This window comes from Colletes gigas, unplaced genomic scaffold (assembly GCF_013123115.1).
Source record: "Colletes gigas isolate AHSC1104 unplaced genomic scaffold, ASM1312311v1 Colletes_gigas_Sc00007, whole genome shotgun sequence".
Classification (NCBI taxonomy): domain Eukaryota; kingdom Metazoa; phylum Arthropoda; class Insecta; order Hymenoptera; family Colletidae; genus Colletes; species Colletes gigas.
Window position 1 is genome coordinate 9,273,704 of NW_025106636.1, and position 24,068 is coordinate 9,297,771.

Below are 24,068 nucleotides of genomic sequence, written 5' to 3' on the forward strand. Positions count from 1 at the left end.
CCTCCTATTGCTAAAAGTTTTTACGTTTACAAATCCCTTTTCGCGTGGCCAGCATAACAGTAAAGCAAAGACAGGGGTGATATTTTTACAGGACGACGCGCCCGCCCTGAAAAAGTAATAGCGTTTCTCGCAAAGGTAACATCTGGTTTTGTGTATATACTTCCGTTGCAACTTTTCTTTTTTTCCCCCCCCTGTATCTGTATACACCCGCGAAGCTACAGTTTACCGCGAAACAGCTTCAATCTACGTTTCGTTCTGCCACATGCAGCGCATTAAACGTTTTCCAGAAACGTGTTTGAACAATGTATTTCAACAGCGTGCTCGAATAATTTCTGTCTGTATTTTAAAAGACCTACACGGCAAATCTTTGTTTCATTCATATTTTAATGCCTAGATCAGTTCTGCTCAGCCTATGGATCGCGAAACACGATGACTGCATTAATCGAGAAATTTACCTTTTCTTTGGATATTAAGAAAATAGGGTGTATTTTAATACGTGTTTAACGAAAAAATTCATTTTACGGGAACCGAGAAATTTAAATAATTCAGTCCATCTAAAAAATTAGACATGTTAAGATATCGCGGAGGTTTCTGGGTTAAGATACAAATAGAAAGGTTCTTTCGTTTTTAAGATCACTTTGCAAACTATTTTCAAATTCTAGTATGCACTCTGTGGCAGCGAGAAGTACCACACGAGATATTTTCTGACGAACAACATCGCATGCTGCATGCTAGTGTGAGGATAAGGTTCTCCATTTTTCCTTATTTGTTAATGGACAGCCTTCGACTCGATGGCCAGGTGCAAAAGGTCAGTGGCACGCGATGGCACGCAATGCTTGTTGAAGTTTACATCAATTTCTCAACAACGTGTACACACGGTGCGGATCAAACAAGTCGTAGAACTACACGCATCGATGCTAAATATACATCGCACGATAATTTCGAGTCTGATCGATAGCTTGAGCATGAAATCTTTCTTTATCGGTTTTTTGATTAATTGTTAGAATGTGGAAAGGTCGCAATTTATTATATTTTTTGATTTGTACGTACATGTTTGTCCGTAAGTACGGTTACAATTTACTCTTAAATATTTGAATCGAGATAGTACGATATTCTGTTTTGTAATTTCTCCTATAATTTATGTTTAATTATGTTGCAGATTAATACGTGATTTATCGAAGGGGCCGAAATTACGGTCGAAAGCGTTTTGATAAAGCTGCAATAACGTTGACAGAGATTAATTTAACGGTAAATGATAAATGTGTTACAACATTGTGTATTTTTAAGAACCGCACAATCACACGTTTTGGTTGCAAATTTTCTTCCCGCTAGAGTAATATTTCATATCGATTAAATTGTGTTTTCATCAATGCAGCATATCAGTTTAGTGTCGGCCATGACCACGGCCCCACACTATTTCAGCTAAACTTAAAAGCCTTCGGGGGCTGTGTAGATTAGTGAAATAGTTGACCTTACGTTCTTACTTAGAATAATAAACAGGTTAATCATGCGCGCACCCCTTTTGGAATTAATTAAACTTTATGTTAAACCGAAGGTTACCTGTATTTTATAACGCAAGTCCTTTATCCGATTATGGTTCCTATGCGTAATCGCATTCGTGGATTTTTTCCCCCAGAATTATTCACGTAAATCCCAAGTGAAAAATGAATTAAACAACTATTAATTCCCTTCGACGTTGGTAATAATAAATTATATCTAATGGCTCCAATCTCGTTGCTGTCCTCGATTCCGATCAACGAGTCCCGGTTACACAACATAAACTCCCTCCCCCCGTCGGCGTTTAAATCGTAGTTACCCTGTTTCTAAACCACTGTCCGCCGCCAGTACTCGTAATTTTTCGCGAAGTTAGGGGTGCTTTCGTGCACCCCGACAGCCCTGTTCACGAGCCAGCGGCAGTCGAAGGTCGAGCGTTGTGTATAGCGATGTAGTATAGGGGTAGACGGCAACGGCGTAAATCGTGACGCATATACTAGCGGCGTACGTCGAGGGGGATGTGCCGGCATGCCGGGGGAATCGACGTCGGCAGGCAGAACAGGGTGGCTGACTCGGACGGGGGATTCGCCGGTCGGTTGGCAGTCGCGTGCTCTCATCGTCAGGTGAGCAGCTTTTGTACGGATGTAATCGGTTTACCAAAGTATTTTCGCGAGTTGCCGCTGGTTGCGTCGCCGTCGAGTCCTCGTTACTGTGAGTATTAGTCCCGAACATGTTAACATTAAGGCGGTAGTCGCTTTTTTTTCACGGCTAGAAAAGTAACCATTCTTAGGGAGTTTATTCCGAGCGAACGGTACGCTCCACTCGTTCGATGTTTTTACTATTCACCGAGTTCTTATAGTACGAGGAATATTTTTTTTTTTATGCGTTACGAATATTATTTTTCTACGGTGGAAAATAACGGGTTCTCCAATAATGGAACTTTTAAATGAAACGAAAACTACAAAAGGTTGCCTGGTGTTTATTTTGGTATACATGAAATACAATATCGTTTAAATGACCGCCGCAATTACGTTTGGCGGAGCAAATACGATAAACCAAATTTTCGATGACTCTGGCGCATAAATCAGACGGTATCTCACCAATAACACGAATTATGTTTGCTTTGAGATCGTCAATAGTTTGTGGCTCGTTGGAATAAACAAGAGATTTAACATAGCCCCGCATGAAAAAGTTTGACGACAGTTGGCAATTGCAGTTCTCGATATAATCTCATCGTTGAACTTCTATCAAACGATCCGTTAAATAGATCACCCTATTATACATCTCAATTTTCTCTGGTACTCAAATCCAATCTATCGAATCAATAATTTGTACTTTCGTTTAAAATCTTCGCGAGCTTAATAGATTTAATTTAACGATCGCAAATGAATCAGATTTTCTCTTCGGGCCAGGACGCGATGATTCGGTTTAATCGTATACGGGATGTTTTATTCAAGCCTGTTTCATTTTTTACAAAGCAGAAAGCGATTTCGTGAGGCAAATTTGAAAACAAAAACGCAGCGACGATCAATGGTTCGTTAAAATTTAATTTCACTTGAAAATTATTTACACGCCGGAGGATTTTGTTTCTCTCGTATTTGGGGACCGGCGCCGAGTATTTACCATAAAAAATTATTGTTATTATTCGGTATTTTTCGGACGAGCAGACGAACGGAAACGAAATTTTCATTAAATTCGAGGAGTTCCGGATGCCGTCGAGACGATAGTTCTTTCGTTATGAAAATGAAATTCGCCAAGTATCTCGTAACAATGCCGTTGCTACCAGATAAAAAGATATTGATGGCATTATGCAAGCATGCCCCGAAGTCCCTCCATTTTACCTCCAGTCATTCGCATTCCGCGCGTCGCGAAACGCTCGGCCGCTTTGCAAAGACATTTTTATGGATAAATCGATGGACGAACTTTCACGTTCTCGTGTTGTTTTTATATTATTCATGACTATATTCCACGTTATTATATGTCGATACTACCGAAATAAATGGAGTTTTATCGTGCTCGATAAAATTTATTGTTGCCTGCCCCGACGGACTTTAAATATTTATTCAAATATTAAACGTGACAACGTATGACGCGAAGATCGTAAAATATATTTGCGCGCGCGACAATGTTTGGCCGAGAATTTCCACCGTCGAAAAGTTCACCGAATTAATTCCAAAAATCACGATCGGAACTTGTTCCTTTCTTTGACACGAATACAAAATTTTTAAGGGCATAATAATTTTTGGTACATTTTTTTTTTTGAATAATTTTGCTCTTGAAATTGGAAACAGCACGAAACCCAAATGTGCGCTCACTCCTCTTCATTTTCCGTTTTGCGGAGTATTCATTACTGTCGTTATTATTCGATGTTTTTTCCCGCGCATTGAAGTCTGCAGTACGCAGAATAAATTGAAACCTCTCAGCACCCACTTCGCGATGAATATATAAAGTGTACGGTTGTAGAGAATAAACATCGTGCTCTGGGTAACCTATAAAATAAATACGAGCTGTCCCCTGCACGTAGAAACTCGGTTATGGAGGCGTCACTTTTAACTTTTCAAGGAAGAAAAACACGGAGAGTTGATTGATCCTCGTGTCTGCACGAAGATAAGTTCGTGCGAACGAGATAGTCCCACACATCGACCGCGTAACAACACCGATGTCGCGTTTCCTCGAAGAAGGATAATATCTTGTTAAATCGATAATAGATGATAACGACACGGATGCCTCGTTGCTATATTTGAAACCGCTGGCTTTATACGCGAAACTATACGATATTTTTAGTACCGGTTCTGTCGACTCGCCGGTCTTTTTAAATACATATAGCCACGCCCATTGCTTGAGATACTTTCTCTGTTATCCGAATTATACAATAATCAGGGCGACTATTTTACAAAATTGCACGGTTATTGATCTCTATAACGTACGAATTATTTCAAGCATTACGTAACGCAATATCATTCGTGAATTTCCTTGAACGAACAGTCGTGTTTCCCTGTTGGCCCGAGTAACGGATTGTAGCACGTAAAATAGTGGGCGTGGCTAGCAGGGATCGTGGGTAGGCAGTGACCTTGACAGGCCAATTATTTCTACCTCGACCCGAACAAGAGAGCCGATCAGAAACGATCGACTCGAGTCCCTGTCGAAGCCGCTCTGGACGCTATCGATCTTAACCGGCGCGTTACAATTGCCGCGGAGACAATAGCCCTCTTTACAATTCTCAACGAGCGACAGAAAGTCTCTCGCGACCCTCGACCAGTACGGCCGAGCATGGTCGTTTCCTGCATCTGAGCGCAACATCCATTTGATTTTCAGAGTGTCCGCTCACGGTTGCACGCGATGCTCGTGATTTGTTCGTCCTTTTATTAAGAGGAAGACACCGGGACCGAAATGGCGCAGGAAATCCCGGAGACAACTTACGTACCGGAAGCGGCGGAGGTTTCCAGAAAGGAGCGGGAACGACGGGCCGTTCAGGACGGGACGGTGTTGTGGAGGCGGCGAAAGGAGGAGTTGCAACGTCAGAAGCACCGCGAGCAACGTGAAGTATGCGTCGTAAACGGCCTGTTGTGCTTGCTCGAGCACCGTTCGCGTCGCTGACCGCACACTTTTAGCTTTATTTCCAGCCTGTATCGCCGCTGATCGGATAAAGATCAGTCGCCAGACCCGTGTCGCCGGCAACGACTCTCTATTTTCACCGGTTATAGCGGGTTGCTTCGAAACTTCGACGATAGTCGCAGGAAATTTACGACCTCCTGTAAGAGATTTTACGTCGACTTGGCTCCATTTTCTCCGGTGTATCAATGACGGAGCGTTTGCACTGTTGCCTCGAAGATAGTTCGGAGAACGGAGAGTCGAATTCGAACCCAAAACTCTTGACAGTGTTGATACGGTCTTCGAAGTTTCGAAAACTTTGCAGATCCGAAGCGATTGGGAATCCCATCGCCAGGTTAGAACTTGAAGCGAATATATTCACCCCTCGAAACCAAAAATAATTTTTCCAGAACGATTTAATATTTTTTAATTTTGTCGATAAATTTGTCCACCTACTCAAATTTTTTTTTGGAAAATGGATAGGATTTCGCGGTTATGTCCATAGACCAAAAATTATTGTAATTGACCCCCGCAACTGAAAATAATTTTTTCAGTACGATTTGAAATTTTTTAATAACTTTTTAACGAAGCCTCAATCAACGAATTGGTATTCTTGATTTTCGTCTTATTTTGGCCTCTAGAATCCCCCATTAAAATTTTGCCAAGGGTCGACCGAGGAGTTATTCACGTTTAAAGTTACGCCTGTAGAACGTGAATAACTTTTTAACGAAGCCTCGTTACGAAAGACACCCGACGAAATTCACGCTGTATTTTCGAATTAATAAGGAAGCTAGTAAGCTTCGATGTAATTTCTGTTCGCTGTCGTTCCTGCTGATTGAGTAGAAACGGTTCGTCGACCTTCGTTACGTACCTATTCCGGAGTTCCCCTAAGCCGCGTCAATGGCGCGCTGATGCACAAGTTTATGGAAATAACCGACGCAGTGGCCATTTATCGAAAGCCAGGAAAACTTTCGGCCAAGTGGTTCGCGTTGCGTTTCAGGCCGTTGCAATCGGATTTTCATTTTCTTCGTCGAGATTTACGCGACGCGCGGGACCTGAAGCGATTTCGTCGAGCGAAATTTGTATAAACTGTATCATTAGCAGCTGCGCTGTAATTACCGCGTATATATTTCGTCCTGGGAGTAGTAAGAAATATTTCACTAACGAGCGCAAACGTTTCCGCGATTTAATAATACTCGCGTGTAGCTTATTGTTACTCGAACTGCGTTTTCCTCGTTTAGTGTATCACTTCTAACGATGTCTGACGGGAACGTAACGTTACTAGTTAAAGTATCCATAGTTCGAGAAAATATTTTACTGATTTCAACGACGGCTACGAAAAATAATGATTTCTTAAAATCTTCTATGCTTTACATTATTATTTTTGTTGGTATGAACGAACGAAAATAATTTCTCGGTTCGAGAATGTTTTCACATTAACGTACAGAACGATTAAGAAATTATTGAATGTTTTCGTAGGCATAATGATCACATAAATTCGTCCATTATTTCTAGCTCGCTAGGAAGAAATTCTAGCCCACGGTGGTTCGAATCGGAGTCGAGGGAAACAATTTTCCTTCTTATCGTCTTCCACTGGGTGAACGCAAATAAAAGGATCCTCGAGCCCTTTATAATCAACGCGGCGTTAAATTTTTAATTTTAGCCCGCGGGTCCTCCGCGTACTTTATAGCGCGTAATTTCGCTTTAAAAAGGTTGTAAATATCCATTTTACACGAAGGCGTCAAGAGAGGGTATTATCAACGCGCCGGGTCGAGATTTCTTTGTTTTCTTTTTTTTTTTTGGTCGAGGAGAACAATTTCTGGCAGGAGATTCATACGCGTGGAGCCTTACAGAGTTGCAATAAAAGATTTAAATATTCAGGGCCGTTAAAGTGCATCCGAATTACTTATCTCTTTAAATCGGATTAAGAACAGCTGAACATTAGCACGCCACAAAGGCCCCGCGGGGAGATTGTCTTCCAGCGTAGTAATAAACCCGAGCTTTTGCGTGAGGATTATGGTGATAAATCAACCAGATCTTCGAAATATTTGAAGGGGAATGAATCCATATCATCCCTTTCAGTGTTTTACACACACGTTTATAGGTGATTATTAAAAATAATCAAAATTGCAATTCATAACATTATATTTAGTAAATATCAATTATTCTAATCGTTAATTTGTTTCTGTACTATAAAGATTCATTGTAGTCTACCGTAAGTTCGGTGTTCGCCACTGAATAATATAATAATCTGTTACATATTAAACGAGGCGAATTATAATCAAAATTACAATTAATTTCTCATATTTGAACCGGAAAAGCGCACTGTGACATTGATTTCGTATTCCTCGTTTAATATGTTATTTTACGTTGATGGTATAGAGTATTATATTATTTAATGAAAATGACCAAAATTATCAATTCCAATTGTTATAATAAGTATGAAACTTATGGAGAACACAATAAATTTCTATACAAATTCCCAAGCTATGCATTTTTCTAACGAGAATAATCATCGTTAATTTGTTTTCAAAGAATCCTCTGCAATGAAACATCCTGTTTCAGCGTATAGTGTCTCTTAAATTGTGCGTACATTAATTACAGTTAAAATCGTCGTGTAGAATTTATGAACATCAGATTATATTCGTAGAACAATGTTATAATAATAGACAAGCTGCTGAGCGCGTGTCGAGGAAAATTGTTGTTCAACGTATTTCGAGTTTCCCGGAGTATTGATCTCGAGCGTGAGTCCATGATGAAACGGGAGTTTGAGTTCCGTTTAAATCTTTAGCTGGTTTTTAAAATCCCGTTGGACCACGATGAAGGAGTCTTCAAAGCGAGTTCTCGATCAGTCTCGGATGCTGGTTCTCTAAAACGGCTCGGACAATAGGGTCTCGATAAGGGTGCAGTAGAATCAATCAGTGCAGTGTCAGACAGACGAAATCGTCGGAGTACAGAGTCGCCATTGGCGTAGTCACCCCCTAACTGGAGGAAAAAATACTCTGGAATATCCTACGGTATTTCTCTCCTGATTATTATCGGGAAAAGATAAAAAATTACTCTCGTTTCAGGACAAAATTTCATGTTACATCGTTAGACACCCTTTCATATTACGCGAAATTTTCAATCATTTTTGCAGAATTTTGTCAATTCTACGCTTTAGGCATTTTTATGTATATATTATCAGCGTGATGGAAAAGCCACATATGACGCTCTGAATTTTATCAATGTATTTATAATCGCTCTTTTTTGTCACTTATTTTGGAAATTTTGGTAGAGTTAAATCCCCGTTTTACGGGATTGTGTTTTAAAATATTTATTATTTTCTTGATTGTTTATTCGCGCGATAAATGTTTGCATTAAAAATGTTTTTACACATTCTTTTTATTTCAGTAATTCTGTTTTAGTTTAATTCCCTGTTTCTGGGAACGTGTTTCTAAACGGTTTCTATTATTTGTTCGATCGCACGAGTGTCGTTGCGCGAAGCAAATATTTGTATTGAAAAATATCATCGCAATAGATGATTCCGTTCAAAACTTTTTTATTTTATTTTTAACCATTAATTCTTTTTTACTTCTGGAGTCGCTGTTTTTAGTAAAACTCTCTATTTCGGAAACAAATTTGTTTCTAAATTAAATGTTTGCGTTGTCTATTATTTTTTCAATTAAAAGAGTGCTGTTCTGCGTGACACGTATTCATAGGTATTAAAAAATCTCACTGAAACAATAGATTCTATCCCATTAACTGTTCACAATTTTCAATAAATTTGTAATCAGTCATTCCTTTTACCTGAGAAATTCTATTTCGGTTAAAATCTCTTTTTCGGGAACAATTTCGCGTCTAAATTAAATATCTGGTATATAAATTGTTCATTGGATTTTCGGGATCTCGTTCGACGCGATGAAAATTTGTCGTGCAAGTTAAAATTTTATTTTAACGAGTTATAATATTTTTAGTTTAACCGAAGAATCGGGCTTATAAAACCGTGGCCTTTTCTTCTTTTTTTAGCTGCAGCAAATCTTGGAGAATTATTCGCCTTGGGGTAAGCCTGGCGGGGGTGCGCCTTGCGCAGCCACCCTTAGAAAGAAAAATGTACCGCTGGAGCCCCCGGAGCCTTCCAAGTGTCAGAATTTCCGTCAGGTAATGTTTCAAACAATTTATACAGTATTTAAGCATTCGAATACACGCGTTTCAGGTAGGAGAAACGTAAACAACGGCGGGGATGAATCAGTACCAAGTATCCGTAACGCAGATTTTGCAACACGCGAGGCAGTATTATATTTTCAAGCAAATTCCACTGATCAGAATAATTTTCTTCTATTCGAGAGCTCAGTTTTGGTTGCTCGAAAACGACCCTTCGTGGTAAATATTCGTAAAACGCGCCAGCGAAGTTACAATTTTCATGCTTTACCCTCCATTTGCAGAGGACTCGATTTGTTTTAATCAACGAAATGCACTCGACTCGATAAACAAGTTTCCCGTGGAAACGTTGTGCAATGTGATTTTATTATTAAAAATGACAAATAATGTAGAATGATAGAAACAGAGCAAAGATTCGATCCCCATGCATTTTTGTCGGCCTACTTCCGACCGCGTTTTATTTGGTTTTCGCATTATAATTATTATTGATCCGTATCGAATGTTTCGCGATTGGACTTTTAAGTGTTCGATCGCGAAGGTAACATTTTGAACGAGCACTCTTCGTCCGGAACATTCTATCGCGAAACATTGTCAAGTGGCTTGATGCGAATCGAATTAAAAATCCCGGTGTTTCTACGCTGTTGGACGAATCGACAAAAGGGGGCATTCTTTCGCAAATTGGATATTCATTTATTACACGCGGCGTTAAATTGAAAACAAGTGAATCGAATTCACACGAGAGGCGCCCACGCTGTAATGCTGACTTCTTTTCAAATTAATCGCACACGCCTGTGCCTCGTTAATTAATACCTCGCAGCGGGTGGATTCATTCGAAAGTTCGAATACACCAATCAATTTTTACTGAATCGGACTGTGTCAGAAATTTTTGCAAAATTTGACCTTTGTCCAGAGTACTTTCATACTTTTCAAAAACTGTTTTACAAATTCATACAGATTCTTCGAAACGAAGCCACATCTTCGCTCGCAAGAATGCCTGAAATTATTAATATTTACGCGATCCAATTCTTTTTTTCTATTCTAGTGCATCCTCTGATTGAGCAACGGAACGCTCGAAATTCGTTTACGGGCACATGAATTACTGATTTTCAATCCGGCGTTCCGATTCCAAGCAGCCCTTTAAAATATACACGCCGCCAATAATTATCTTCTTGCCTTTGCGTATTATTGAGCGAACTGGCAAACACGGATTCTGGGTAGTGCTACGGTTCCGTCTGTAAATAAACGCTGCATCTGAAATTACAAGGCTACGGCGGCGCTTTTTCCCCCTCGTCCCCATAAAAGTTGATTTCGTTTTCCTGCGCAACGAGACTCATTTTGCATTCGTTAACGGAGCACCGTGTCTCGTTCGGATCTTCGTTAAAAAGGCTTTTGTCGCGATATTTAATTACCGTCGACGATTCGGTAGTAGGCACAGTCATCAGTCGTCGATATTTTAATCTAAAGAAAGTAGAAATAAAGTAAATTCCAAATCAATAAAACACCAGGGATATGTTCTCGCCTTTCTATACAAACCACCGCTTGGAAAGTCACCCCAGCAGTCGCATGACGTAAGATTCGCGAAATTCAGGGCACGAAGATCTACGCGAAGCAATATCATCCCTCTACGTGACACAGTATAGAAATACAAGAAGCTAAAGGCGAACAAGATCCAAGGTTGCTCGCGAAATTAGGGCGGTTGTTTTTGCGGGGAGCAATTCGCAAGGAAGGATGTCGTTCCGTAGCCTTATTATCGTTGCAAAATCGGGGACCGTTATCGGCGTAAAGAAGGCTTCTCTATTGGCCGATAATAACCATGCAAACGTTTGCCCTCGACGTGTTTCCGGGGACGTGAACAGGCGTTGCGGTCGTGATTCGAGAATTAGTACCGAAGACGATTTGCAATTCAAAGCTTAAAAAGTGGTGTGCAGAGGTTGGCTCGGAGCCGCATATTTTGTCGTTCTGGCTTGGGACGTGTGATTGCGCGGGGAAATTGCGAAATATCTGTTTTTAGCGTCCATGGTAATCAGTATCGAGGACCTTGGCAATTTAATAATAGGCGCTATAAGAACCTTTGCTTCATATTAAAAATTCAATTATTTATTACCATCTCAAAAATTACCCCCCATTTTTGATCACCCTCTACATCGTACTGTTCCCTTATTCCGTATAGTTTATTGCACTCCTAGCCAATTTTATATTCCGTAATTTCAGCTTGCCGCTGGCGAATCTTGAACTTCCCTCGCGAACAAGTCTCTGAAGTTTCTATTTCTCCATTATTCACAACTTCATTATCGGATATATCAGCTTCGCTTACAAGCAATTACGTTCTCTTTTTAACCAACACGGACATCTTGCTTGTAAAAAAGAGTCACAATCCACCCCTGTTTATTTAAGATCGGAAACAAGTCTAGGACTTTCCAAGGAATCGAGACCCAAATGTCTGCAAACGGTTCTATATTTGTAATTGCCTGTTCAATCTTGTAAGAAACAAATTTAAAGTACCTCCGTCGAAAAAGGATAACAGGAATCCTAAACGCGGGCATCGATTCCGAACTTCGAAAGTGAGATTACTTACGGGGGGCGGGAGGGTGGATGACCCGATATCTCATTCCTAATTCTCCAAGTGTCTGCCCCGATATTTTTGTTGGAGTTTTGGGGTCGCGAAACTTTCGCCGGAAGTCGCTTCCATTGCGTTTAATGTCACGCGGATCGGTGTATCGGGAAGGTAGTCATCTCTGGATTTCACTCACAAAGGGTCTTGTAAAATATAAAATAAGGTACACGGGTTTCAGTGTTTTGCGTCAAACCTTGAAACTATGTAACGTTTCGACACCTCATTGTACATTTACATTTAGATTAAAAATGTTATTTACTTCGAAAAATAAAATTGGAAAAATGTTCGTTGCTCTGCACATGTCGTTGGTAATATATGTATATTGGGAACAGTAATTTATTAGGCTTTCTAGAGTAATATTTTTATCCGTGCTCGAGCATAGTCCATTTATTTTAAAACTTAAAATATTCTACAGCGACAGAAGGTGATAGAAAGACAGAGGGGTTGTAGTCATCGTTGATAAAATTTCGCAATATCATCGTCGTCACCTCGCTGATGACGTTGGCTTTCATTAACATCTCAAGCGACCTCGTGCACGAAGCCTTTCTGCCAGCTCGTTCATGGAATATGTATTACGGGGCGTATCGATCGGCGCGCGTCGATATTCTTTGCACCCTTAACGACATCTTGTTAACGAACTTCGCGCCGATTCTTCCCTGGATAATTCTTAATCGTTCGGTAATTTGCTGGTATAATTTCGTCTCTGGGAAGTGGAAAGTTGCGTGAGTTTAGATTAGAAGTCTCTCGTAGGGACTTTATCGTTGACCGAGATTTTTCCCCGGGGAATTTTCTTTTCCCTTTTTTTTTTATTTGAATTTTACTCGTTTCTTGGAACTCTATTTATTCGGAATAATGTGAATTACCCATCTCTGCCGGCAAACTTTTTAGAAATTCTCCACCGTTTATAAGGTTAATAGCAGGGTGTTCCATTTCCATTTTTGTCTTAGATTTAAAAGTAATTCGTAGCTTTTTCATTTTGATTTTTCCAGAAAATCGTAAAGAATTTATTTCTGAATAACTCGACAGCAACGTCAGATTTTTGTCTAATTTCTTCGTGGCGGTTCCGACGATCGAATTTCCGGCCAGAAATTTCATATTGTATTTCGAGAACGAACGTTGGCCTGATCCAGTGCATCCAGTCGTTTTCACGACAATAAAATTACATTATAAACGATCCAAAATGATCCAGGTTTTGTCGTGACGACGGGAACAAGAGGCATTTCGTAATGGACTTTCGTTGTAGGGCGAACGTGAAACATCTTTTTGCCGGCAATAACGTGGATAAAGAGAGAAAACAGTCGACATAGTCGGGTGTTCGGCTCGTTTCCAGTCGAACTGTAGACGTATCGTTCTCCGATCACGTAGAGCCGAGTACGTTTCGTAGAGAGAAAGTCGATTTCTCTTGGCGACGCGAAAATCATCGCGTCAAGGGAATTTCTCAAGAATTTTCTTAGAAAATTCCGAAGAAAGATAGGGGTGCTACGTTGTCCTTACGTTTCAAGGATCTAGACATTGGTCATCCGTACTCGACGTCGCCGAGAATTTAAAAATACCGTCAACTTTCTAGCTTTAATGCTCTCACTGCACCATTTAATTTAAAATTAAAACGAAGTCGATATTTTCGTTGGTATTTGGGGAATCGTAACAGTTTATTCGAACCACATATGTAGTACACAACGAGAATTAATTTTAAATCATAAATTACAAGAACGTGGAAGTTGATATGTTCGTAACTTTGTTCCACTGTATTTTTACTGTATTCTACGTATTAGGATAGGTCTTATTAAATACATCCCCGTTAAATTCATGCCGGTAGATACATTCTGTATATCAAGTGCAATGATATTCAGCGCGCGCCCAAACTCGAGGTAGTCGGGTTGCGGATGTAGGAAACGAACCTTGGAAACTGCTTAATATGCTATGACGCCGTGTGCTTAGCTGGCGCCTCTCTGGCCGTGGGGTCGTCCCGGTCCTGGTGGAGTTCCTTGGAGGGATCCCAAGTTGCTGGGTGTGCGGTTCCTCGAATCCTTGGTACGCGTATTCCTTGATTGCGTTAAGCACGAAGATCCGCGAGCGATCAGCTTGTTACGCTGGCTCTCTTCTTCGCGGTTAAGCTTGCTGGAAATTAGGGAATGTTTACACCAAAGCGTCCGCGACACTTTTCACCGGTACCGCATATCTAGCTCTGGCCCCGAGATCGACCCGCTGGCAACTTGTTTATTGCTTTGTACATAGAAACGCAGCAAAGTCGAGCTTTGCCCACTCTTTCCCGGAAATAGACGTCTGCAAGGAGGGTCATGTATTTTCCTAGCTACGAGTAAATTGGCGTGCAATATTAAAATGTTCACGAGCTTCTGTGCAGGGCTGTTGCTTTCTCTAGCGAATACTTTTTCCATTTACCGGTACACCCTTTTCAAACGCATGCAGCTTGAAACTTTCCTCGATGGTTTCTTATAATACTCGACGAATTCAATGGTTCTTATCGTTGTGCCAAAAAATGTTCGTGGTCCAGACCCGAGTTAAGTTAATTGGGTTAACGAGGTACTGCGCAGGCTCGAAAGAACAGACAGATGGCGCTACGGAAGCGTGGAGGTGGTAGACGCCCGCTGTGGTCTTGGGCGGCCAACCGAACGGTCGTTTGTCATCGATAGAAAATTAACTGCGATATTAGACACAAAAATACCTCTTTATTTTTTCGTAAGGAGTTAAAATTCGACATTTTATGATCGACACTTTTAACGCCCTATTCGTACAGTCCTTTCGAGTCCGTCGGTGTCGAGGATCGCAAAGTCCAAGGTTAATATCGACGGTAGTCAACATTCACGCTTTGTAGCGTATCGTTTCCACGGTCGCGTCAAAGTTACTTCGTAGAAACGAACGCAATGGCTTGTGCGGGTGTCAACAAGACAGCCGCAGATTTTTCCATTGGTCGGTGGATGTCGCCGCACATGGGCGACAGCAAACACCGTTTGAAGTGGAAATTATACGCTTACATTTACGTCCTTTCGGGACGCGTCGGACGCGTTTCCGTGGAGACGCGGCTCGAACCGAGCCTTGGCTCCATCCGGCCTCTCAGACCGCGCCAAACGATCCCGCGGAGCGAAACTCTTAATTTTTAATTAACCGCCGGTAGCATCCTCGAACGGCAGACACATAACCGTGCCGCGTTACTGCGTAATTGAACGATCCTCCTCCGGCTAGTTTCCGCGGCCAGAAAGTTTAAACTGAAATTTATTACCGCGTTCCACTTTGGCCAAGTTTACTTCTTCCCGCGCGCAACCTCGTTCGCGCTACACTCTTTTCCCTGCGTCATGCTCTCCTCTCCGTTAGTCTTCCTCATCCTTTGGCCGCTTTGGTCCTCTGTATCCTGCATCCTGCTTACCCCTCTGCTTCGCGAATCGGTTCCCAGACACCAATTTATGGCGGATGGATTTATGGACGGTTTCTGTTTTTCGTCGCAATAAACCATGCGGTCCTGTTGCACCCCGCCGGTTAACAAGAATGACGTTGATGGAGGATCTGGTTGGTCGCGTTAAGTCTGTCTAACTGAATACCGATTACGGGCCGAGAAATTCTTCCAGACAGCTTCGTTATCCTTTTCTTCGATTCCAGATCTTCGGAACTGGTATTTCTTTCCAAATTGTGTACTCGAAGACCATCGATAATATCTTTTTAAAACATTGCAAGAATTATTTCTCTCTTCGATTGATACGGTGTTTGAAGTTCAGAAATTTCGGTCGTTAGCGCAGTTCCGTTATAGCTTGAGCAAAGTTTGACGTCGTGGCTGATGGAACTGCGGCGATGGTTTCAGTATTGGTCCGGGATAATGCCAATCAAGATATAATTCTAATTTCAGTTTCATCAGATTCCGGGTCAACGGTGACATTGACTGAATTGTGCCACAGCTTTCATCGAGATCTGACGCAATGCCTATCCTGATCGAACTGCAATAGCATTCCCAGGTCTCAGAATACGGTCTCTGTTAGTTTCGCCTGATTGTAGGCTGGTCTAAAGCGACATTAATTTCGGTCAAACTGCAATGATAGCTTCATCAAAGTCCACGCTAATGCTGCTATTAATAGGATTACAATACCAGTTAGGATCCAAGTTAAAACACTGACCACGTTACCCCTGACCTTCCAATTCCTGAGGCTTCGTTCATCGGATAGAATTAGAATTCTATATTTGCACAAAAGTCAAGGATGGAACTCGCAATGTTAGAAATCGTCAGCACCCAGCACGAAACGGAATCTAAGAATAGGATTCTGTCGTATTAAAACTGCGACAACTGTGGCGGGTTACCGTGTTTAATCCTTTCAGGGCTGGACGAACAATTCGACGATCGAGAGATTGCACCGTAGGAACGTTGATCCTTTGGCCGTCACCGATATGAACAAATTCTTCGACGATAAGGCGGAGCCAGGTAAAAAAGAGCTGTTCGATGTTGCTGGGGCAGCTCGTTTTTAGGTCAGTTCGTTTCCCAGGTATCGCCGCGGATATGCAGCTGGTCCAGGATCCCAGGCATCGCTACAACGAGGAGGTTCAGGTGTACGAATTGACCGGGGGTGTGGAATTGGTGCCGCTTTTGACCAGCAGACGTTATTACTCGCAGCCACAAAGCACTCGTCACGTTGCCACCGACGCCACGCGTCCTGGATATATGATAGAGTCGTACGTATCGCATGGAAATTCAATTTCAGTCCACCTTGTTGGTCTCTGTTTCTCCTATATCACATTTTGTTAATGCTCGCTTATCGTTTTTTAATTATAATCCTACAGTGTTCCTGCTCTTTGCAAATTGTATGAGATATCTGATTTTGATCGATACACGACAATATCAGAATTGTCCAGGTTTATTTAATAATTATTCATAATCGAATATCTCGATGATATAATGCGACAAGATTGACAGACTTCACGGTTCGATATCAGTCTTTATTTTTGTTTATTTTTAATTTGCTCTCGAAGGGGTTGAAACGAAAGTTGGTTTGAACACATTGAATACGTTTCGGGACGTTTAAAGGTGACCTTGTCGTTGTAGCTTCAGAGAAAATAAAAATAGAGATATATTTTAATGCAGGTCGTTCAAGTTTATTTAGCTAGACAGGTCTCCTTCGCAGACAGAAGAGACGAAAGTAACAGTTATTTTGCCTTTTGCTATATTGGTTGTTTCTTTTTCGGGTCGTGGTACATTTGAGAGTCATCCTCGAACTGTAAAAACACGGAAGGAGTGATCTGAATTAATCAAGGTGGTTCAAGGTTATTTTGCTAATTGTTGTCCCATCTTGTACGGAGATCAGAAACAGACTGCTGAAATTACAGTCCGAATCGAGTCGACGCGTGTACATATGCTCTGCAAAGCGTTCTCGATGCGCCGTACTGATATCAAAATGCGACGAGCCGTGAGCCTACAATGCAGGTCTGGTTAGCGTTGTTACGGTCCTCGGGGACGGGGGTGGGAGGATGTAACTACATTACAGGTAATCAACCCACTGACCTGAACTCCCTCGACCCCGACAACTTCAGCTGTCGGCCCCTCTCCGCAGCGAGCCCCCTTCCCCTCGAATGTTTGTCAACGTTACAGTCTGTCGGTCTGTGTACTCGTCAACACGGTTTTCCTCGCAGCATCTCCGGCTCCGGCTCGAAGGCGTTCGGGTAATTACGCGCTGAAAAATCGCTGGAGACGGCTGCCTCGTCGAGCGTTGTCTGTCATGCCGCTCACTTTCCTTTTACTTTCTCCTTCCACTTTAACAGATTGCTTCCCTCCCCCTCTACTACCCTTATCATTCAACAAATTCCGCGACAGAAAAAACCACCAGGCACTGTTGTACCGAACGGTTACTCAAAGAGACGTTACAGCGAAGACAGCAGCCTCTGTCTTGAATCGAAGTCTCTATCTCGAGGTACTAGCCGCCATGTTTTTTAGTTATTCTTCGGAACCAGCACATCATAGACTCTCTGGAATATCGCGTGCGAAAGAATGCCTAACGATCAGACATCTTTCCTGCCTGTACTTTGAGACTCGTCGCTTTATAACGGGTTTCCAGGATGTTTCAGATTTTGGAGTATTTTAGAGAAATAAGGCTATTAGGATCGATATATCAATTGTTTCGACATTTCTTCATGATCGAAGTCGTATTATCGCGGACGCGCGATATTGTTTCGTTGTGTTATAACGGTTAGAAACAAGATCACTGGGAGACTGATGTATAATGGGACACTTTGATAACGTTTAATGGAATTCTGTATGAAGCGGTCGCCATGGGTGTTACGTTGTGTATAATAAGGTTGGACGCCGGCGGAACACCGCTGCAATTAATCACTGTCGATTATCGGCTGCTTCGCGAGGCTGAAAGAAAACAAAGGTGTTGCAAAATTTTTAGTTCACGACTTGTTTCCCCGCAATATTATTAGGAAAACCGTGGAGATCTCCTCGCGACAATTTTTCGCAACAACAAAACCTTTTTATTTTAGTTTAATTTATATCTTAATTTTGCCTTAACGCGTGAGTTACTGTTACTGTTGCAAGCTGACTAATTCTCTAATTCCGGTGCTGCGTCGTTTTCTTCGGGCAATGCGCGAGGTGCACACAGTCGAGCTAAGTCTCGTTTCGTGCTCGCTCCAATTCGTTTCTTGTCTCTGTTATAATGAAGGGACACTTTTTTTGGAGAACGTTCCTCGAGAAAAGAATAGACGATGAAACAATGCGCTATTCCTGTTTCCGCTGACTTCTCGTACTGTTTGCCTTCCGACTGAGGAAAATTTGATCTCGTGCTAGTTCTGATCTCCTTGAACGATTTTCTTTTGCAAATACTCGCGAAACGAATCTACGACACCAGTCGGAGTGTGCTTCGATGTTATTCAAATTCTAGCTCACTATTTCGAGTAGTTTCCAATTTTCAATCAACTATTGCTGATATTAGTACGATTTTAACCTATTCCGTGGAGACACGTATCGCGTACAAGTAAAGCAAAGTTCGGACAGATATCTGCTGTAGTTTTTTCTTATCACGTTCGTAGTGGTTGGAAACGTGGTTCAGCGAAAAACGTGTTTAAAGTTTTAAGGCGAGCGTTACTGACCCGTGCGCCGCTGGTTTAATCTCTTGTAACTCCACCAATTTTCGGAGTTACACTTTGTGACTTTTTCACAATATTCTCCACGCTTGGGTCTCTCCTATTATACAAAAAAGAAATTCGATCTTTTGAACCCTACAAAGTAGATTAGACCCTTAACCAGACAGACTTCACTTATTCGAGAAGTTTCTAAAAAAGTTAACTTTGAAAGTAAAATCTTTCATTACAACGCGTCTGCGCAGTCATTAAGTGTCATGGCGGGCAAGACGGAGAAGGAGAAGGGTTAGTGTGAACTGGGCCACTTGACCCTCACGCGACACGAGTCATTGTCTCTGGGTATACACTTCGCTTGACTGAATAGTTAAGAACTTATTCAATTTGTACGAAGGTTTGTCGATCGTTAAAAGCACCGTTATTCCCAAAGCGTCGCTTTTTACTTGATTTGCGTGTTGTTTCTTTCTCGCGAAACAGAGGACGACAGATTTTCCGCTGCAAAGAAGGACGCTGTTCGAGTCAGCCGATGTAGAATGAGAGAATCGCGTTCTCGTCAGAGTTTCTAGAATTTTATTTGCATAACGACCCGCGTAAGCACACTTATTAAGGGGTAAACACCCTTAGCAGACTGGACCGTGTACGTGTCACTAAGGCAGCGTTATGCTTATCCTTTCTTACATGTTGGGGCAGCTTAACTCTTTGGAGGTAACGCGCACACGTACCAGGGAATTATTTCTCGCCTGCGCTCGAATCGTCGCATAATCCCCAACGGATTTTTGCAACTTCATTCTTTCTAATGTGGACCCTTTTAATTCTCGAAGCAAACAATAAACCACGTAGGAGTGGAATTTAAAATCTCCTATTATTAAGGAAGACCCATTAATTAATTTTTTTTCTCCAAAAGTAATATCCATATCGTTCTTTTTCATTCATGAGGCAAAGTATGCCCCGATGAAAGAGTTAAGTCTGGAAATTTCTGTTGGAAAGTAGAGATTATTAATTCATCCTTAAGATTATGAATTTTTTTCGCGAGAAAAGATTGAGAGGTTTATGGAACACTGTTAGGATAATATTCGCACAAAAAGATAAATATGGCTCTGAAGTAATGCTGCAATAATTCTCCAAGGATGATAAAAGCTTGCATCGCAGAAGTTAATCCGTTCGATAGAAGCCTGGCAACAAGTATCCGCTAATTGCTTTTGTTTTGTACATTTTCAACGTTAATAGTATCCCTCCTGTTTTCCAGAAGTTTTTCCTGACTTCCAGCAGCTCCCTTAACGCGCGCTCACATTTCATTGCTATGCTTGGCAACTTTCCGAACGCGATACACCAATGAAAGTTTTATAGATCGCGGAAAGCTTATCGCGGAGATGGAAGAGCGTGTCGATTTTTTGTTAAGAGGGAAGTTGTATTACAGCAATGCAACTTTTTCTCGATCGATATCACGGGAATCCTGCTCGATCGGATGTCGAGTGGCCCGTAGAATTCTGTTTCTACGCGTGTCGGAAGCTTTTATAAAGGGGGAATGCATGGTACAGCCGAAATGGGAACGATCCCTCGTATAAAAATAAATTGGACGCACGGAACAAAATTTTTTTCAACAAAATCGATTCTAAAAATTTATGGGACGCGTCTGCAATTTCATACGACTTGGCGAACGTGTCCGACCATTACCGGCTGCTTCCACTTGTATTCCGCTAACAAGTTATAGCAGTTTCAAGTAGAAATAAAGAGCCACGCGTGCGCCATGAATTTTCCAATTTCAATTGCTCAACAACGATGGCTGGTATCAAAAATTTTTATTCCACGTTTCCGATTTATTTTTTCGTGAAGGATCACCCTCTGTTCTAACGTTCACAAAAATCTTGTTACATCGATTCAAATTGATACTTTGGTGGAAATCATTCTTCGAATTTTGTTCTCGCGCAATACATTCAAAAACGACGGTGGTTTCGCAACGAAGCGATTTCGCGACAACGATATTATCGTAAGTTTTCATACGCATTGTAATGAGTGCCACGGCCATTATCCGAGCCGGCGGAATCACAAGTTATCGTTCGGAATATTTATACCGTCGTTCCCTTTGTGTTCTCCGGGCGAAAGCTTCGCGCGCAACGAGCCGCAATTTCGCTTGGAATTTCTAGCGCGTACGCGAAGCAATTATAGACTGCAATTTCAGCCGTTTTTGATCAAGCATTTGACGATGTCTGGTTAAACTTCTGGGCGGGAAAATGTTGAGAACGCATGCGCGCGCGCGCGCGAAGCTGTCCGCCTTTGAACGAGAAAATCGAAGGTGAGATCCCGAAGCGTCGCGTCGTTACGTTTAAATTGCAACTAATGGAATTATTTCGCTTCGCGGAGCCGTAGTTCTTCGCGTTGGATTAACTGCAAAGAAATGTGAAAAGTAGGAAACTCGCGCAGTGTACGTAACCAGAATGCTCCTTCAATCGTGAATTTCACTTTAGTCGCTTCATAATCGTTCGTGTAGGTTTTAAATCCGTTGTAGCACGCAATGCTTGTGAACTCAATCTATGCATGACACACTATGAACTTGACCGAAAAGTTCTTCGAGACTGAGTGTGAGAGCTAGCGCTGTTACTGTGATTTAAAAATCTATAAGTATACCTTGCTTTCCTCGCTATTGTCGCGTACTCATCTACTTGAATTTCTGTATTTTTTGTCTTTATTGTACAGTCGTTAGCATAAAATATAAAAATATGTAAAGTCACATGTTAGATAAGCAAAGTAGCGGTTCTTGAACGACATCAGCGTTCCGGGAAGCTCATCCGCGTCGCTTTTGTCGGCAGATTACGACCACTGGGAGTCGGGAATCGCGAGTACATCGCCGAGCTCGTCGAGCAAATGCGACGAAAACGGGAACACGCGATGGTAAGTGAAAAATAATTCAGAAGAATCAGCTAACGACGGTCCTAGAATCGATTGTAGCAATCTTGTGCATAACCTTTAGCTTTTAGATAAGTTGTAGCAACGTCCAGTTCGTCCTAAAGTAAGCGCCAAATATATTGGTCGGTTTAAAAAAACTTAACTTCTGGCAAGAGACGCGGTTCTCAAGCGGCCAAAAGAGTAGATTTACGTCACTCGTGATCGGGAAGGTGACTTTGGGCGGCCAAAACATTTGGCGGTAACCTCGAACGGCCAAAACATTTGGCGGTGACGTCGGTCAGCGTTGCAGCGCGCGCGCTTGGCTCGTACAGAGGGCGATTCTCGTTCCAGGAGGAACGACAGACGGAGCAGGAAAGCTGTCGTCGACATTTCGATACCTGGAGGAGGCTGTGGGGTCGGCCAGGTCACGGCGCTCCCATAGATCACGCTCATCGTAATAATCTGCACAACATCTTGTATCGTTCGGCCATCTATTGAATTTCGCGTGCTCCCTTCGAGGAATTCTTGAGCGGTCCCTTTATGGGGATGGAAAGGATTGCTGTCACAGGGGATAATAACGACCAGGAGTTTACAATGGGGGAACGTAACACGAGGATAAAAAGAACAAGACTCTCGGGGAGCGTCGGGGGCTGAGACGATCCGTGATGGATTGTTACGAAATCGTTCGTGTCGTTCACGGAGAGGGGAACACTGGCACGAGGGAGGGGATGTCGAAGTGACGTAACAGGTGATGTAACTTCGGTGGGGGAAAGATGGAAACGGTGGCCGCGATAATACGAAGCAGCGTGCGCTGTATAATTAATTGGCGGTTTTGCATAGAAAGTACTGCGGCCAGAGTGGCCAGAAGGGGAGCGAGTTAGGGGTGAAAGTTGGAACGGGATCAGGTTTTCGGCCCAGGTGAATATCATGGGCGCGAATACACGTTGACTTTTTTCTTCCGGCAGACATTTTAACTGGCACTTAATGGTTTAATGGGTTCGCAGATTAAGTTCGTAGCTTTAGATAGGTTAGATTCGATGCTGATATAAATGCGTCTAGTGATATTAATTAGTCGCAGAAGCACAAATTTTGTCGAATTATCTTCAAAATATTTATTTTTCTCTTGTATAAATGGCGTCTACATGTACGAAATCTATGTCACAGGCACGTTAAATCTCTTCAAGCGTACACTGAACCAATGATATTCTAGGACAATGTTCCAATCACTGAACGTTTACTTTGGATATAGTCAAAATTTCAAGTTCGGTTCTTTGGTTCCTGAGCATGTACAGTTTCTTAAATTTTGAATTACCATTTTAGAAAATGTACTTTTTGAATGATAAAGAAAAAGCACAACAATTTGTCCTGTTTTAAAAGCTTGAGAATCTAAAGAATAATTCCGTCCAGGGAAACATGGAATGAAAATCAGAACGTATTGGAGATAACTCTAGTCGAGATCGGAGAAGTATTAAATTTCATGAAAGCCCTGCAAAAGCGCGAAAAGACGTTCGATAAAGAAGAAGCGTGCTACGATTGACCATACCTCAAAGGGGCAATCTGTGGCGAAACGATGGTTTTTAAATTTCATGAACACCAAAGAACTCGAATTTGAATGCATGTACAGGGTGGTTCTTAAAATAGTGGTCGAACCATAGGGTAACATATTCTATCGATACGAAAGTGTCGTTTACACTTCTTTTTATCAATGAAACTTATAAAATACGCTTTTGAAGTTGAACCCCTTATGTCAGGAACACGCTACAGGTGTATCTGTGTGCGTGAGTGAAATGAAGGTGTTCAGCCCTTTAGGGTCGTCAAAAGCAATGTCCCTCGTTACCATCGATACGGCTGCCCTGAAAAAACTTTATTGGTTACCTCAGTTCGCGAGCATCAAAGAGCCTCGGACGAAGAAAGGGTCGTGAAACAGAGGCGTCTCGTAAAACTTGTTCGTAATATTGCATGCCATGCTAAGCAGAAAGCGAGCGTGCGTCTGAACGTCACGTTCATACGTCGACTCTGTTCTCTAACATTCCAAGGAAACGCTCGATGAAAATTTCTTTCGGCGCTCTGTCGCCCCGTGAATCGATAAAATTGCGCTCAAAGAGCCAAAGCTGACAGAATATCGATCGCGAAGCTTTTTTTTATTCTCTATTTAAAAGAAGCTGAATTAAATTACGAACTATTTTATGTACTACGAGTATGTGTTTCTTAAACGTAGGTGCATGGTTTGAATAGTTGAGAACCTTTGATAGTGTTAATAGATAATGTATAATCGATT

General features: G+C 41.9%; 1 protein-coding gene across 1 annotated transcript; it reads left to right on the forward strand.

Annotated features, from left to right (window-relative positions):
• Nucleotides 1–4,860: 4,860 nt before the first annotated feature.
• On the forward strand, nucleotides 4,861–22,288 carry LOC122396041. The gene is made up of 6 exons (XM_043394112.1): nucleotides 4,861–5,037; nucleotides 9,094–9,225; nucleotides 16,160–16,262; nucleotides 16,324–16,510; nucleotides 21,715–21,796; nucleotides 22,142–22,288. Exons 1-6 carry the CDS (start codon nucleotides 4,885–4,887, stop codon nucleotides 22,286–22,288), a joined length of 804 nt encoding a protein of 267 aa, XP_043250047.1. The 5' UTR covers nucleotides 4,861–4,884.
• Nucleotides 22,289–24,068: the final 1,780 nt, after the last annotated feature.

Excerpts from the sequence above, each read along its gene's own strand:
- LOC122396041 (XM_043394112.1), top strand. The coding sequence starts at position 4,885 with ATGGCGCAGGAAATCCCGGAGACAACTTACGTACCGGAAGCGGCGGAG. Across the intron at positions 9,226-16,159 it reads AGTGTCAGAATTTCCGTCAG|GGCTGGACGAACAATTCGAC; the intron begins GTAATGTTTCAA and ends TAATCCTTTCAG. Across the intron at positions 16,263-16,323 it reads CGACGATAAGGCGGAGCCAG|GTATCGCCGCGGATATGCAG; the intron begins GTAAAAAAGAGC and ends TTCGTTTCCCAG.